Source organism: Poecile atricapillus, chromosome W (genome assembly GCF_030490865.1).
Source record: "Poecile atricapillus isolate bPoeAtr1 chromosome W, bPoeAtr1.hap1, whole genome shotgun sequence".
NCBI lineage: Eukaryota > Metazoa > Chordata > Aves > Passeriformes > Paridae > Poecile > Poecile atricapillus.
The window spans coordinates 23,109,248-23,126,077 of record NC_081288.1 but is presented as its reverse complement, the minus strand read 5'-3'; the positions used below and the strand labels follow the sequence as shown (position 1 = coordinate 23,126,077).

At 39.3% G+C, this 16,830-nt stretch overlaps 2 protein-coding genes across 5 annotated transcripts in view; one reads left to right on the top strand and one right to left on the bottom strand.

Moving 5' to 3' along the window:
* Window positions 1-12,405, top strand: part of LOC131591719 (DCC-interacting protein 13-beta-like) — a 33,111-nt gene extending 20,706 nt beyond the window's left edge. Inside the window, exons 8-21 of the mRNA XM_058862702.1 lie at window positions 118-264; window positions 2,424-2,506; window positions 5,056-5,214; window positions 6,242-6,430; window positions 6,747-6,789; window positions 6,867-6,923; window positions 7,038-7,126; window positions 7,563-7,715; window positions 7,840-7,892; window positions 8,677-8,851; window positions 9,471-9,507; window positions 9,611-9,751; window positions 10,399-10,446; window positions 11,180-12,405. Of these exons, the coding sequence (XP_058718685.1) occupies window positions 118-264; window positions 2,424-2,506; window positions 5,056-5,214; window positions 6,242-6,430; window positions 6,747-6,789; window positions 6,867-6,923; window positions 7,038-7,126; window positions 7,563-7,715; window positions 7,840-7,892; window positions 8,677-8,851; window positions 9,471-9,507; window positions 9,611-9,751; window positions 10,399-10,446; window positions 11,180-11,308 (1,503 nt within the window). The 3' untranslated portion in view covers window positions 11,309-12,405. The remainder of the gene's footprint in view (window positions 1-117; window positions 265-2,423; window positions 2,507-5,055; window positions 5,215-6,241; window positions 6,431-6,746; window positions 6,790-6,866; window positions 6,924-7,037; window positions 7,127-7,562; window positions 7,716-7,839; window positions 7,893-8,676; window positions 8,852-9,470; window positions 9,508-9,610; window positions 9,752-10,398; window positions 10,447-11,179) is intronic.
* A 37-nt stretch (window positions 12,406-12,442) lies between these two features.
* Window positions 12,443-16,830, bottom strand: part of LOC131591718 (WASH complex subunit 4-like) — a 39,436-nt gene continuing 35,048 nt past the window's right edge. For 2 of the 4 annotated variants that reach the window (XM_058862697.1, XM_058862701.1), the window contains one exon: window positions 12,443-15,799. In XM_058862697.1, coding sequence (XP_058718680.1) covers window positions 15,732-15,799 — 68 coding nt within the window. In that variant the 3' untranslated portion in view covers window positions 12,443-15,731. The remainder of the gene's footprint in view (window positions 15,800-16,830) is intronic. The other 2 variants (XM_058862699.1, XM_058862700.1) reach the window with 2 other exon arrangements.

Genomic DNA, 16,830 nt, shown 5'->3' with positions numbered 1-16,830 from the left:
TTCATTTTAAGCTGGAGAAGTTCTGTAATGAGAGTGATTTAAAAATAACTTGAAAATGATCAGTAAATATATCCATATACACAGTAACACTGTCAACCTCTATCATTTTTTGTTCAGCTTAAGGCAGAAGTGGCAAAAGAAGTGGCAAATGCCAGAAGAAAGCAGCACCTTTCATCCTTGCAATATTACTGTGCCCTGAATGCTCTGCAGTACAGGAAGAGAGTGGCAATGATGGAACCTATGCTAGGATATACACGAGGACAGGTATTGACAGTAAAGTGTCTGTATCACTTCGACACGTTCCTGGGAAAAAGTAAAACATTGTAGTTCTGGATTTATTTTGAGAACTGACAAATTACAGTGAGGGTGGGGGGAAAACGATTTGCATTCAGCTTGCCTGGATTCTAACAACAGATTTTGTTTGTGGCAGATAGTTGATAGTTTAGATATTCAGGAAAGACACTAATGACAAGAAAATCCAATACACTTCTATGCAAAATTAGCCTAGGGTTAGTTTTTTCACAGCTGAGCTATCAGTGCAGTAGCATTTACTTCCACTGTTTACTCAGTCTGCACAAACTCTCCTATGTAGCAGTTCCCTTCCTGGCACATAATGTTCAGCATACTGATGAGGAGTGTGCATGATGAGGAACAGAGCATGCTCTGGAGAGCTGGAAGGACAGAACAGTCGAGAGGATTGAGCAGAAGGCTGGAAAATTCTTTTTCCAATTTTCCTTCTAACAGCAACTTGATAGAGCGTTTCTCAAGTCTGATAGTCTGACCCTCCAGGATATCAGGAGGATCAGCAAACCAGTATTATCACAGCACTTGAGTCTCACTGTCACCCATTTTAAGGGTCTTTCATTTTGATGAAAGAAAGTGTTTGGAAAATGAGAATTGGGCTATGAAAAGCAGAAAATTGGATGTGGTGCTCTGTTTGAGGTTGGAGTGTGGCTCATCATCATCATCTGTATCATTTTGCATCCCACGTGCCTCATTTAAAATAGGTAGTAAATGAGGATTCAGTCACTTTCCCCACCATGGGAGTTCACACTGATTCTCTGCTGTAATTATCTTAAGTGTAAGAACTGCTTTGGTTTCCTTTACTGGAAGCCAAACAGAACTTTCTTTCCCTGTACTTCATCTGGCAAAACAGCTGTATCTCAGTGCTTTATACAGGGAAGTCTCAGGTTGTCATGGGAATGACTGAATAACCAGAAGCCAGTTTATGTTGATGCTTAAATATTGTGAACTGCCTTTCAGCACAAATATTTATTTTCTTAATTAATTACTCAAACATGTGTCTCCAGTTTCACATTTCCAACAAATGAGTAGGTCAAATGGAATTTTTGGAAGAAGCACTGGCTAATAGAGGGTTCATTTGACTGAAAACTGGCATCAACATTTATCATCAGTGGAATTTAGAGCTCTTTCCTTCTGAAGCAGGCTTCAGAAATAGAATAGGTGAATCATTCTTTAGGAGGCCATTCTTTCTGTCCTTTGTAAAGGGAGGCTGTGGTCTATACCATGGTTACAGAGATCTGAATCTTGGGAATCCTAGGTCCCAAGGTTAGAGAATGGGAGTGAAACCACAAGTTAAAGGGGATGAAATAGCTAATAAATTGCTTAACATCCAAGAATTTGCTTTTACATCTCTTCACAGAGTAGATCACTGATTTTTATGCATTTACCCTAATTAATTGCACACACATCCTAGCTGTATCCGTGTTTCACTCAGTTGCCAGTAGGCTCTAATGATGACTGTGCCCTGCAGCAGATAATACAAGGTCAAGTCTACATCAAGTGCTTTGCTCCTATTGTGTGCCTGCTGAGCCATACCAGCTAAGAGAATTAATCTTCTGACACAAAAGGTGCACTTTGGCCCTAGTAGCTTTTTTAGCTCCTTCAGTAGAACAAAACCCATCGTAAAACTGTAGCTGATAGAGCCAATTGCCCTTGGAGGCTTCTGCAAGCACAGCTACGCTTTCCTGACTGACTTTGCAACAGCACTTTGAAAACTTTTATGGTGGAGTTGGTAGTTCAGGTTGGACTGCTGAATCTAATGGATGAGCTGTGTCCCATTCCCTTTGATAGGGTGGCATTGCACACAGTAGTTACACCACGAGCCCCAGCCCTGCCCAGTGCTAGTGTGGAAGAAGCTACCTGTTCCCTGAGTTGAGTCATTTAGCAAGTTTTTTTGAAACATACCTGTCAGCAGCCAGCAGCTTATCTGTGTGTGAAAGGGTGGAGAGTTGCAAAAGTGGGAAGTAGCAAGAAAGGCAACGCAGCTGTTTTGCCCATGTGTTTGATCCCCCGCCAAAAGTACTAGTCATAATGGGAGCACTGTTAACACTCCCACAATCTGCTACTTGTCTGCCAAAGCCAAGAGAACCTTCAGTGCCCTTTTTCTTGGTATTTTTCAGATCAACTTCTTTAAGAAAGGAGCAGAGATGTTTTCCAAACGAATGGACAGCTTTTTGTCATCTGTTTCAGACATGGTTCAGAGGTAACCTAGTGCTTTTGTTTGCTTTTGTCATTCCCTTGGAGTCTGAGCAGTAGTGCTCTAACCTTCAGCACGTACCAGAGAGTGCCTCTTTTTCTTCCTAATTAGATTCCTTCCATGCTTACATTGTGTTGTTGGGCATATTATGTTGAAGCAACAGGTAGAAAGGAAATGTTTGTACATGGAAAAGTAAATGCTGTCTATACACTGAAGAGAGTATTTTTTACAGTATAGTCAGAAACTATATACTGTAAAGCGTTCACATGCTTTCTTACATCCCTGTGTCTCTTCAGGAACAGAAAAGCATGCAATTTGCTAGAAATAGGTTACTAGTATTAATATGATAGACTTAAGGTGCTTTCTGAATTACAGGTATTTATATATACTGGGTCTTCTGTAATAATACAGCAACAATAATCCATTAACCTCTCAAATAAGGATTTAAGGCCTAAAGTGTTTGGTGGTGTAGCTACACAAGGCAAACAAAACTCCTCACCCTAGGGAACATATTTGTTGCATCCAGTGTAGGTTGTATTAGTCCATTGAGTTCAACATGCTTTGGCAAAGTCCTAAATTTCAATGAACTGCTTTTGTACTCCTAATTTTGTGATAATTTTTTCTTACACCTGCCCTCCACATCTTCTACTTGTAGTGAAGAGTTTCTTTATAATTAAGTCCCTGTAAATATAAACTTTACACTTGAAATGTAATCATAATAGAGAGAACATATGTTAAGGAGTTGCGATGGACCATAAAGATAATACAGTCCCAACTGAGTCCTTGACTTCAATGCTTCATTCCTTTCATATCAAGCTGTAGCCAAATCATTACTTATTCTCACTCTGGTGGCACTTTAAATAATGCATACTTGTTAATTTGAGAACCATGCTACAAACAAGTGCTCTGTACAGTAGATTATTTCACTAAATGATTCTTTACTTTCTGCACTTTCATACTTGTATATCTTTGCACACTCACTTGTGAAATAAATCTCTCCATACAGTCTATACAACATTTGTAGAGACTGGAGGACAGATTTTAAATTCCATTGAAATAGTGTCTATTGTTTAGTAAGTCTGAGGCATCTTACTTGTGTCTTACAGGCACTGGGAGGATCCTACCATTGTATCCTCACCATAGAATAAGCCCTTGTTTTCCACAGTTGGATGGATTTGAGTTCTGGACAGTGTGCAGTAGTAAATGGAAACAAAAATAGGCTGCTCAGTTATTTTGCTGAATCTGGTTTTTGTGTTTAAAGTCTGTCACACAGTAAAAAAGTACAACTCAAATGTAACTAGTAAAGGAGCGTGATGTCTTTGGAAAAACCAAAATAGAAGCTTGTAAAATTCTGAATGTCACTGTGCAGCAAAGAATTACTGACACAGGGCAGGGTTTCATGACTTCACGTTGCACAGCCACTGAAAACTGTGTTGCCCACTCCTCTCCTTCCTTAGTGCTGGGGATCACAAGGCCTCAGTGAGTCAGATCTGCTTGCTAGTCAAGCTAAAAGCTTTCCACTTGTCAGCTTTGTTCCTTTGGAACAACAAGCTGATATGACCCATTGTGCAGCTACAGAATTTCAGTGGTATTTAAAAGCATTTTCATTTATACAGTGAATATTGCTAATGGTGTAAAAACACAGGAGATATCTACACTAGCATGTTCTCAGTAACCACTTGGCCTAATTGCCACAAATGCATATCACTTCAGAATTGTCAGCACTTTTCTTCCTGCCTTAGAGAAGGGAGAAGCACATCTTAGGAAGAGGAATACAGTCTCAGAAAGCATGAAGGTGGCAGGGAGGCTTTGTCAAAAGCATTTTGTAGTGCAACAAAAATGACAGATTAAAAGATTCATTGAAATAAAACTGAGGTAAAAACTGACAGCAGTTCCACTGTATTTAAAAACAGAATTTAAATAATTCTTGTTCTGATATCCAATCATGGAGTGGAAAGGCATTAGCTTGCAAAATATGGTCCAATTGAATTCAGATTTGATGTTTTCTGAATCACACCAAAGCAGAACACAATATTATGAACAAAAAATTGAAGCTGAAGTGAGATTTGAGCTACAGCTTTTGTTAGTGTATTGTTCTGAGTTAATTAAAATCCATGACCAGTTACTAGTTGGTGTCAAGGCAGGAATTCCTGTGTGTTACAGACTTGGAGGGATTAGACAAAGTTCTGTGAAAGCCAAGAGATCCTCTAGTACAGCCTGCTTTGAACTACGCCACAATACTAGGGCAATGTCTGTATGTGTTCAGCAGTGTAAATTCATAGAAGCATTACTTTTAGAAGCTGTCTCTCAAAAAATAAACTTAACGCTTATTTCTCAACACAACATTCCTCATGTGCTCATTCCAGTATTATAAAACACTATTTCCTATAAAGTCTATTCAAAAAATAAATTTCATATTTGCACTACCTGCCAAGGTAAACTCAGATGGTATTTTTGTTCATTTTGGCTTACAGATGTTACCTGTATCCTGGTATAAATGGCTTTTGATGGCTTTGGGTGCCTTTTTGTATTGTTGTTTGTTGGTTTTTTTCCAGCATACAGGGAGAGCTGGATGCGGAAGCTGAAAAAATGAGAATTTCCCAGCAGGACTTAATTGCGGTTAATGAATCTGTTTACACCCCAGATTCTGATGTAACTTCACCTGCCATCAATAGAAATCTCATCCAGAAGGCTGGCTACCTTAATCTTAGAAAGTAAGAATATTGTTGTTATCTGCTGGTTTGTTTAGTGGCTACATTTTGGGGGGGGGAGGTAGTAAACATCAGATATTAATGTTTGAGGGTCCTGAATCAGTTTGGTAGCTCTACTTTTCATCCACCAAGTACCTCTGTCACCTTTGGAAATGTTGAAGCTTTTTGAAGCTTTGACCAAATTAGAGGCATTTGAGACTATTTTTCTGAAAACAGAATTTTGTTTCTGCTTGAATTTACCTACAGGAATAACTTCCTGCATTCAAGTGGCTAAAAATTGGAAGCTGATGAGGCTGGGTTAAGATTGTTCCCAGATCTTAAGGAAGACACAGTGTTTACAAAAAATATATATATTTTGTAGTTACTACATATTTTTATAAATATTCTCTTTTACATAAATGAAAGCTTAAGGAACAATGCAAGTTTGTGACTTTGAATGTGTATCATATGTAGAATTACTTCTGTAGATTTTACATATAAAATTTTCCATAAACTTTCACAGGAGTTAGATATATTGGTGGCATATAATAACCCTATTTATGTGATTGATTAATTATCAGTTTATTATTTTGTTTGTCTAGTAGTTTTTTCCTTTGTGAGTGTACATCTGTTAATTTCTCACAGTATTCCAAAATCTGGATTTACACTATTATAGGACTCTATAGCTAAGTAAGAGATGGACTCTGAGATACTACTGCAGTAGATACTTTTTTATATTATGATTCTTTGTGCTGAAATTGCTCATAGTATTTCATGTCAGTTACTCAATATTCTTTTATTCCATAACTAGAAAAGACGATTTTTAACTAGGGCATTTGGAATTAATTAAATTTTTCAGTTTTCATTAAGGATTAGTCTCTGCTAGGAACAGGTGCTGCTTTTTATTCTTAACGGAGACCCATCATTAAAAAAAAAGATGCCAGGGTGAACATAGAGTTCTGATTAGCATCACGATATGTTTGCAGTTTCATACCTGTTTGGAGTTACTTCTAAATAGTTACCAGTCTTTATCACTGCATCTTCTCATCAGTAAAACAGGTCTGGTGACTACAACTTGGGAAAGACTCTATTTCTTCACTCAAGGTGGCAACTTGATGTGTCAGCCAAGGGGAGCAGTAGCTGGAGGATTGATTCAGGACCTGGATAACTGCTCTGTTATGGCTGTGGACTGTGAAGACAGAAGATACTGCTTTCAGATCACTACTCCTACAGGCAAAACGTATGAGACAGGTTTTGTTTGAGGACAGCCAGTCACACCTACCCCTTCAGATGCTCTTTCCTGCAAAACTTGTTTGGTATAGTAGTAAGCTTTTCTGGGTTTCCAGAAGAGTGTTTCCAAATTAAAAGCATATTCCTTCCAATCCTCCCCCACAAGTGCCTGAATGGCACATGTGGTATCTTAGCTGCAGCTTATTCATGATTCTTGTTCCTTTGGTGGTTAATAGATGTAAAGTTTGGTGATGTTACTATAAACACTGGAGTCAAAGGATCCTGGTGTCCACTGTTAGCACTTATACACTGTGTTTATATTTTAGGGGTATAACTCTTCAAGCAGAAAGCAAGAAAGAATATGAGGAGGTAAAAATATTTTCTTAATGTTATTATTCTTGCATACAAGTGAGCTTGAAGACTTCATTTTCATTTTTCCCTTACAGTGGATATGTGCTATCAACAACATCTCCAGACAGATCTATCTCACTGACAATCCAGAGGTGGGAGCTTGTTTTCCATCTTTCAGTCCATTCCTTCAGCTTGCTCTCCCATTATTTTTCACATGGTAAGGTAAACTACATGTCTAAAACAGATGTTCTGTCTTGTTTTCATAGGCAGCTGCAATCAAATTAAATCAGACAGCCCTGCAAGCAGTGACTCCCATTACTAGCTTAGGGAAAAAACACGAAGTTCAGCATCCCAGGTAACGTTCCCCCTTGCATGGAGCAGGGACTGTGTGCAGTTGAATTGAGCCTGGGGCCAAGTGGTCTTAAGGAGATGTTGGGATTGTTACTGAAAAGTGTAGATACAAGTCCAGGTCTCTGCTGGTAATGCAGCTGTGAATATGGACAGGGCAGGGAGACAAATGGCCACCTATTGCTGAAAGTCAGCCTATGCTCAGAGTTGATCTGCATTCAGGTTTAATATACCAATGTTCACTTTTGTCCTAAATAATACTAGGTTAAAAAAAAAAAAAATATTAGAGTCCTCAGTGACAGGCAGATAGGAAAATACCTTACATGTCTGCATAGTGGTTAAGTCCAGCTTTGGATTTTTTAATAATCTTGTCTCCCTTCCAGAGCAAGGGTAGAGCGTCAGTGATGGATAGAAACATAATTTTTTTTACATTTGTACTTTAGCCAGACTGTGAAGAATATGGAAAATGACAAAATAATTCCCAGTGAATCAGCTGGCATTCAAGACTCCACACAACTCATTGCTCCTGGAACACCAATCCAATTTGATATCGTACTGCCTGCCATGGAATTTCTGGACCAAAACAGAGGTGGCAGGTATGGCCAGAGACAGTGATCCATCAGTGTAACAGTGTGAATTTAGGCAAGATGAAGCATTGCAGCATCTGTTTGTGGTGATGACCAGAATCTGTAATTAAAGTTTTAATTCTTCCTTCTACAGGCGTGCAAATCCATTTGGGGAATCTGAACACAGCAGCAAAGATGAGGAGGAAGGTCAGTGCTTCTTTCTTCCAAATAAAGTTAGTGATGATTTTAGCTAGTGTCTCTTAAGAAAAACAACTGACACTGTGGAGCAGAAGTAAGAGACCCATAGTAAAGTGAACTTCCTGTACCAGCACATGCAGGGCCTGGCTGTTCTCCTCCTACCCTGTGCCTGGAACCCACAGCCCTGCCAGAAAACTGCTCTCAGAACCAAAGCAGTATCTACTGCTCTGAACATTCACCCTGCTTTCCCTTGCTCACCACTGGCCATAAAGAGAGCCTGGTCAAGTGATGGCTTTGCTGCATAATGGCTGCTTAGCTGTCATTAAATCTTACGGTGACAGTCAAGGAGCAAGGAAGGATTTGGTGAAAACCTCACTGGGCCTAGCTGCATGGAAGGTCAGAAGGACACAGAAGAAAGGGCAGCACATACAAGGCTTAATGGAAGCCAAGGCTTGTGCAGTCCTAAATTCATCACAGTTTATGCGCATCCAATAGCAAAACAGGCAAGGGAATTTTATTCTCTTATCAAATGAAGCATAAAGGACCAGTCACACTTTTAAAGCTTTCAGGCAACTGCAGTAATTTTCTTCCCCACCTCCACACTGCCTGTTCACAGTTTGAAACTGGGTCAGGGCACTGTGTGACTCATGGCAGAAAGCCACCACTCATGACGGTCACCAACCACAGGCTTACTGTTGAATTTCCATAGTGAATAAAATAATTCCATTGATAGTTTGAGCTACTGGAAAATTGAAGTAGCACAGTGAAGGAAGTCATGGCTTTTCTCTTGCAGATTCCCTGCTGCAGCAGATGTTCGTGGTTCGGTTTTTAGGGTCCATGGCTGTTCAGTCCGATGAGACGTGCGAGGTGATTTATGAAGCCATGAGACAAGTGTTGGCCGCTCGGGCCATTCACAACATCTTCCGCATGACTGAATCCCACCTCATGGTCACCAGCAAGAATCTGAGGTACTGTAAAAGCATTAACTTGTCAAAATTCTGTTCTCTTCATACAATTTGTGGTCAATTACATATCGTTGTTTTTGTTTTTCTGAGACACACCCTTTGAGGAAGCAAGATCCCAAGAGTCACTTTACCTAGAAAGAAACATCTCTTTTCTTATTCTGGAGTACCTAGAAATAATCCTCCAGACCAAGTTGTAGGAATGTTCTATCAAAATCTAAGGGATGCAGAGGGCCTTTTTGTCAAAGATACAAAAAAAGATGCAAAACAATGGATTGGAAGATTCTCTTTCCTAACAATGTCCTTTAACAGTAGTGTCACTGTAGAATATGCCGGTATCAGACATTCCCTTTAGCTGGGGTGTGTTTATGTCCCTCTGCACTGTGTTAGCCCAGGCACTCAGGATGCTTTCTGAGTGACTCAAAAAGGTGCTCTGACCTGTGCCTGTCAGGCAGCTGAGAGTCAAGGCCTAGATTTGAACCTGGCCATCACAGCTCAAGCACCAGATTCTGTGCATGTTTCCTCATCTGTAAAACTGCTGGATTTACTGCCTTTCTATTATAAATGACCTTGAAATTACCAGGAATCACTTAAGAAAAATTTCTTTTTTCCCTACTAATTGCAGGTTAATAGATCCTCAAACGCAAGTTACACGAGCAAGCGTAAGTAACTTTTTCTATCACAGCAGTGACTACTCAGTCACATGAACCTGAGCTAGCCTGCTAACTTGAGCTGATTAAAACAAGTAAACTATTTCTTTTCCAGTTTGAACTCACCACTGTGACACAGTTTGCTGCTCATCAGGAGAACAGGAGACTGATTGGCTTTGTGATCCACCTCAGTGAGACTCTGGGAGAAGACTCCATGAGCGCATATGTGTTTGAGAGCAACACAGAAGGGGAAAAGGTTTGCCTAACATTTAATACAATTTTTCATTTAGAAAAGAGGTCTGTGGCTTCTTGGCTTACACATCTGGGAAACAGTGCTATAGAAACAAGAGCAGCTCAATTTCTGGCCAAGAAAGCCTGTGTTAACATGCAAGCCTTTACTGGCTTATGTCTAAAAATGACCAAATGAACAGATAATGCAGCAGCATGTATAAGGACGAAAGAATGGGATTGCTAATCCTAGCATTAAGAGAGATGGGAAAGTGCTGTCCAGCAGCACCACTAACAAAAGGAATGTCAGGTATGTTGAGACATGTACAGCTGTGAAGCCGTATGTGCTAACACCACTGGCTGTTTGCTGCCTGCTGTAACAGAAATAAGGAGTGAGATGCAGAACTTTTGTCCCTACAGACACTCCCCCAAGTGTGGGAATAAAGTGTGGTGACTAAATCTAACCAAGGTGAGTGCAAAGATTTACCAGCCTCTGTGAGCTTTGAAGCTGAACCCAAGATAGTGTTCTTTATTTAGCATAGCAAATTGGTATTCCACCTCTGCTTTTAGACCTGGTTTTAAGACTAAGTTTGCACTGACATTTGTGTGATTTACTCTTAATTAAAAAACCAAACCACAACTGAACAGAACTTTATATTTATTTCTTCTTTGTAGATTTGCTATGCCATTAGCTTGGGAAAAGAAATTATTGAGGCACAGAGGGTAAGTTTGTTTAATTCCCCACATCTGTATGATATATCATGTTCTGCTTTTTGGCTGCACTGGCCAAGTACCTCTGGTGTGCATAAGAAAAACAAACTGCTACCCCTCCTACAGACAAAGTTTTGCAGATATTGTTTGATTTCTCAGTAACACAATTTGAGATAAAATGTGCCACCCCAATCCAAATTCAAAATTACATAAATCCAAATGTTTGTGTCTGAAAGTTATGAGCAAAGTTTTCAAAAAAAACCCTAACTCTTTGGGATGATGTATAAATCACAAACACTGCTGTTTCACTTTTAGAAACTCAGATCTTTTTTTCCTCACCTAGGGATGAAAATCACAGTGTTTTTCCACTTTAAATGAAGGGCAGTGACCAGGTTCCTTGTAAATACATTTTATCAATACAGATGTGACATTAGTTTTTGCTGTATATTTTTGCTGCTAAGATTTCAGAACAATGAGCTTTTAGTCACAATCACTAAGCATGTGTTTAATGAATTCTTGAGGCAGTTACTTTTTTCCTGGCTTTTCAATAACTAAAGAACAGCAGAATAAAGGCTCAAAATTAATTACTTTTTTTTTTCTTCTTAAATACCCAAGGGTTGGCTTTAGTTAACCAAAAGGTACTATTTATGTTTCAAATCTTTAGAATAAAGCTTGTTAAAAAAAACAAAGTTGCAAAAGCTTAGCAAGAAGTACTGGGCAGCTTGCTGACCTCTCTTCTCTTTAGGATCCAGAAGCATTAGCTCAGCTAATGAAGTCTGTGCCATTAACAAGTGATGGGAAGTTCATACTTCTGAATGATGTGTCAGAAGAGGACGGAACCATGCATGAAGGAGGGGAGGAATCAGAAGCATAAGCAGCTCCTGTCACTTCCTGCAGCCTGTGGGAGCAGCATAAGCAGGGAGTCTTCTTGCAAGAATCTCTGGTTTTCGGTCACCTGCGCACACCTGAGGCCAGCTGCCCTTTCCTGCTGGAGAGCAGTGGTGTCTTTGCAGCGGAGTCCCTTTGGATTAACAGCCCAAGCACAGCAGGACTGTGCCCTCGAGGCATTTTGCATTTGGGAATGTGTAGGGTGGAGCTGTGTCTGCGGAGCTGACAATCCCGAGGGGAGCCCCGTGCTGCTGGTGGGCAGGAGAGCACAGCTGTCAGCCACCGAGGGTTAATGGCATTTCTTACATTTACAGGGCCAGCAGCCTCTCTCATTCCACTGAAATTTGCGTGAGCTGCCAGCTCCGCTAACAAATATCAGGCTTCAAATTTCCTACCATAGTCAATTTTCATAGTTTGCATTATGTGCATCTGAATGAAGGTTAAAAATGCACTATCTACTTTATTTCAGATGAAGTTACTTTTAGTCTAGTTTATGTATAATGAGATTTAGCTTTTGTGTTAGCATATTTACAAAACAATTTGTTAAACACTAAATTTTTCCTATTAATATAATCTATTTTTATATTGCATCTAGAATAAGCTTACAAAACAAATCTAAGTGCCTGCTCTTACCTTCCATGGGACCACACTCTCACATTCTGTAATTAAATAATGGGCAAAATGTACCTCCTTGATTTATTATTCTAAATACCACTGATATGCAAACCTCAGAAGTAGGCAACGAATGTGGCATGTTAGCTGTGTGCAGTTTTTTCTATGGTTAGGTTTCTTGCCAGAGATGGTAATAGTAGGACAAATAAGTACTTTTATAGTAAGAATTCTTTGTATTTTTAACATTGTGGTGACATGCAACAGCTGAGTCTACCAGCAACCTTTGGTTTTAAGAAACTGAGCAATAAAATGTTAGATTACAAGTCTACAATGCATTGACAAGTTTCATAGTACCTTCCTGAGATTAGACACTAGAGAGATTTGGCTAATAAATTTACATTTCTTTTCTGTCCTGCAAACATCAGCAACATTACTTTGCAAGAAGAAACAAAATAGACAAAATAAAGAGCTGTTGGGGGGAGGGTGGGGGGGTGTAACTTGTAGCACAGTTTATATTAATCAGGATAAGGTACCTAACTCTTCTCAGTCACCCAGAGACTAGATTTTCCATAAGGAGAATCTGTGCAACAGTATCTGAAAGACCCCAGCCTGGAAGTGTTTGATGTGTAATAAATGTTATTTAACTGGTTGTTGAATTTTTAAAAGTACCGTGGAAGAAAACTGTTAGTAACTGACACAAAAACTTCTTCATAAATAAAAGCTGAAGCTTTCTTATTGAAAAAATTAACACTGAACGGGTGTTACTGAAAACACTGGGAATGAGGTTCTCAAAATTGCATTTATTAACACAGTTTTATGTACATAATGTTCTCTACTCACAAACCAAAGAGACTGGAGTAACAAAATACCCTTTTGTACAATGAGTTAGGAAACATTAAGTATTACATTTGGTCCTTTGTACCTGAGAAGCTGAAAACAGCTGTTGATGGACGTCTGATGCAACTCAAATTTCCTTCTGGTTCCAGGCTGCATTAGGATTTGCAGAATGTGCCCTTTCATCAGCAGGAGTTTGCAGCAGTTGGGTGCTGCTGGGGCCATGCAAACCCTTGGTGGCAGGGCTGACAGGGAGCTGTGTGGCCACAACCCCTGGGAGAGCAGCTGCTGCCACTTCCAGCAGCCTTGGCACAAGGCTGAACACCTGAGGGCAGTGGTGACAGCTGCCTGCTGGGGGTGAGAGCCTGGCCTTCAGCCTGTTCTAACCCTGTCCTGAAGAAAAAAAACCTAAATTCATCATCCTCACGTCTATCACTCCTGGGAATTTCTGAGTGAGCACATCTGGTTTAGTTTAGAGGACTTTTTGTTTTAGCTCCATTGTCTCATCTCCAGACAACCAGTTAGGGTCCATTTAGTTCCTGTAATTGCAACAGGAGGCCAAAAGCAACAGAAAGAGTAGTAGCACCACAGCATGAATTTTGCCCCCCTTCCATATCCTTGTGGGGAGAAAAAAGGATTTAATTCAACTCAGTGTCACGTGTGACATCCAAACCCAGGACCCACCTTGGATTTCAGGTAAGAAAAATCTTTCTGCATGTCTATGCTGCTACATGACAAAGAGAAAGAAGGAAATACAAACTACAGTCCTGTATTAGCAAGAATAGCTCTATTATCACTGTACATATTTGTGTATGTATATATTTTTGCCACATAGAGTATACATTCAGTTCTCCCAGATTAAACAGGTGTCTATAAAAATAGGCTATGTCTTTCCTCTAGAATTTCCATCACCAGAACCACGTGAATTTGTTAACCACCATACATGAAGACAGCGCTCAGTTCACGTTATGTTCAACTGCAAAGTCCTACCATAGCAAGATAATGTCTTTCCAAAATAAAAAAAAAAGATGTAGAAGGGAAAATACAAGTGCAGACTAGAGTGTGGGCTGTGTCTTGGCCATACACAGCTCCCTAGCAAGGCCATCCTGGGGAAAGGAACACCATCTATGGGTGATTCTGCCGTTGCTGTGGAAGAAGGAAACGCAGCACTTGGCCTTTCCACTCCACGAACTTAGGTGACTTCAGCAGAGATGGGAATGTGGAAGGATGGGCACAGCAACTGCAGCAGGATGGGAAGCAGCAGCAAGAATGCTGATCTTGGCAGTGCTACTGAGCGTTCAGTGCGGGCACAGTTTGGTCAAAAAAAGTGTACACAAATTAAAAAAAAACATAAACCTGTATCAAAGTAAAAAAGCAAAAATATAAATCAAGTAATGCAGCATTCTTTAGGGCAGTTATAATGAATTAAAAATAAAAACTTTAATGAGCCCAGCTGATTTTAACAGTCCATGAAGCTTGTGTGTCATGTTCTCAGAACCAACAAATGGAACGTTCGTATCAGTCTGGTCTTTCCAGTTGTGACAAAACATTCATCCTTGCTGTCTGAATGTTGAAGTGACTGGCAGGAAAGGGTGAATCAAAAATACATCAGGAATTGTTTTAACCAATGACCCAAGAGTGGGTGGAACAATCTGAACCACTAAAACACGTATTAAAGCAAGTTTGGTCTAAAAAGAGAGTTTAAGAGTGCCAAAAAAAAAACCCCAAGGGTAATTCTCTCAGCTGGACTGACTAGAATAGTTTATTCTTGTTGGTAAGAACTAGAAGGGTGTTATGTTCTGGGAGATTAAAACACACCTGTATATTTTAATAGAAGTGGTGTTTTCTTTTAAGCTAAGTCTAGCTACTTAAGTTAGGAATCCAAATAACTTTTGCACAATCTAGAACCTCTACTTGCAGGCATGGACACATGTTATACAGAGTTCTCACAGTGTTCAGCAGCTTCTGAGCCTGCAGTGCAATTATTGTTAATAATCAGGCATGTAAGACTGTATGAACAACACATGGTACAACAGACCTACAAAGGCTAGGAAATACAGAATTGAGGCTGAAACTTGCAAATAGGCACAACATATTCATGAACTGTAAGATCACTTAATAGTTACAGACACCCATCACAGTGTCTGGTCATAAAAGGAAGAGCTGATTGTGGTTCTGTCTTGGCTCTGGATTTCCTTACTTCTGTGGATGCAAATCAGACCTTCAGTATGAAATGAGAAGTAATTTGTTACGTTCACTTTTCTTGTTTTCCCATTCTTTGATAAGGGGGAAAAATGAGGGGAAAATAAATATTTGATGGGATCCTAAGCTCCCACAGTACAAATGCTGTCTATAATAATAACAAGGGGATTTGGAATTAAACAGTAATAAGCACTTCCGTTTTGTGTAATAGATTTAACATATATTCACAACATACACTGTTACACCCACAGTGTAATCTGTGACTGCATTAAATGCAACAGGACTGCACAATGACATGTCTCATTTTTTGGATAACAGATAGACCCAATATCTAGATTCAAGGTTTTTTTCTGGTTGAAGAGATGCCAGTTCAAATCTTGGGCCAACAGCCTATGAGTTTGGATTTTTTTAAATGCTATGACAGAGATGCAAGAATGCATCTAGAAACTGATAAGGATTTTTTTATCTGCATATCTGTACTTTAAAATAACTACCTCCAAGGTCAACATTGTATTAAATTATTTTCAATCTAAAGAAAGTGCTGTAAATAATGCAAACTCCTGAAAAATAGGAGTTTCTACAGGAAATATAGACAAACACAGACCTAGCTTCAGTGGATGCTAGTATACTACTGTACATTTTCTCTTGGATTTAACAAAGCAAGTAAATCAAATCTAGAGCTTTAACTCCTACAGAGTGTTACTGATGAAGACAAGGACATGAGTTATTTGAGTAAGTAATCATCACCCATACCAGCCATGTCATTTCACAACAGGCTCTGCAGGCGTAGAGTTGGAAAGATCTCCATTGCTTGCTTTACCAGATTCTTCTAAGAAAATAAAAAATAAAGGCATAGATCATGTTTCACGCTTCAAAACAAAACTCCTCAAATCCTAGCATATATATACGATGTCACAGCAACATCTCATGCAGTATTTCATGATCAGCATATGCAACATGACATTGCAGCACAAGAAGTCCTGGCCCTATGAAGAAATTCATATTTGGGGTGAAAGGTTCTTCAATCAGCAGTACTTGTCTCAACATTACATATACAATGCCCATACATTTTTCAGAGTCCAAGTCCAAATATCATGGTAGAGGGCACAGATATTATTACCATGTTCAAAACTTTCCACTCTTTTATGCATTTCCAGCTTTTCCCACTGCATAACACATTGCCTGGGGAACCGAACAGGTACCACAACAGAGAATATTTAACCTAAAATATAATTAGCTGATCTTCTCCAAAATGGTCTTCTACAGCCTCCTGAGCAGCAGGTCTATTCTTCCCACACTGCCTGGAGTTCTTCAGATTTGTTTCTTTTTTTTTTTCTGGCACAGAATATTTATCTGAGCGACTTCACTGAATATGATCAAATATGGTAAAAGAGTTTTTCTTTACAAACTGTTTTTCTAGCACAGAAAAAAACTGATCTTTTTCTCCAGTGACTGTAATTTCACAGTAATTTTACTTGTGCCTTTGTCAGAACTACAGTGGGGAATTATTTCCAATTCAGTTTTTAATATACTGTTCCCTGAGTTTCTAAGTAACCTGTGACCAAACTGCATTTCTATATCTTGATCCTTAGGAGCACTCTCATTTCTTTGGAAAGAATTTTCTCAAGAGAATCTTTCAGCATTCATGAGGGAGAATATACAACCAGGAATAGAAATGCAAAACACCAATATTACCTAGTCAAGAGACCACACCACAAATTAAGATCTTATCCTTTGAATACAAAATTCAGTGGGAGACCAAGCATATCATAAACATCTGAACATCTACACTAACTGCATCATCTGCTATATAAGTTGAAAACCAGCTGGTACAACAGGTGAAACTTTATTTAACACCAC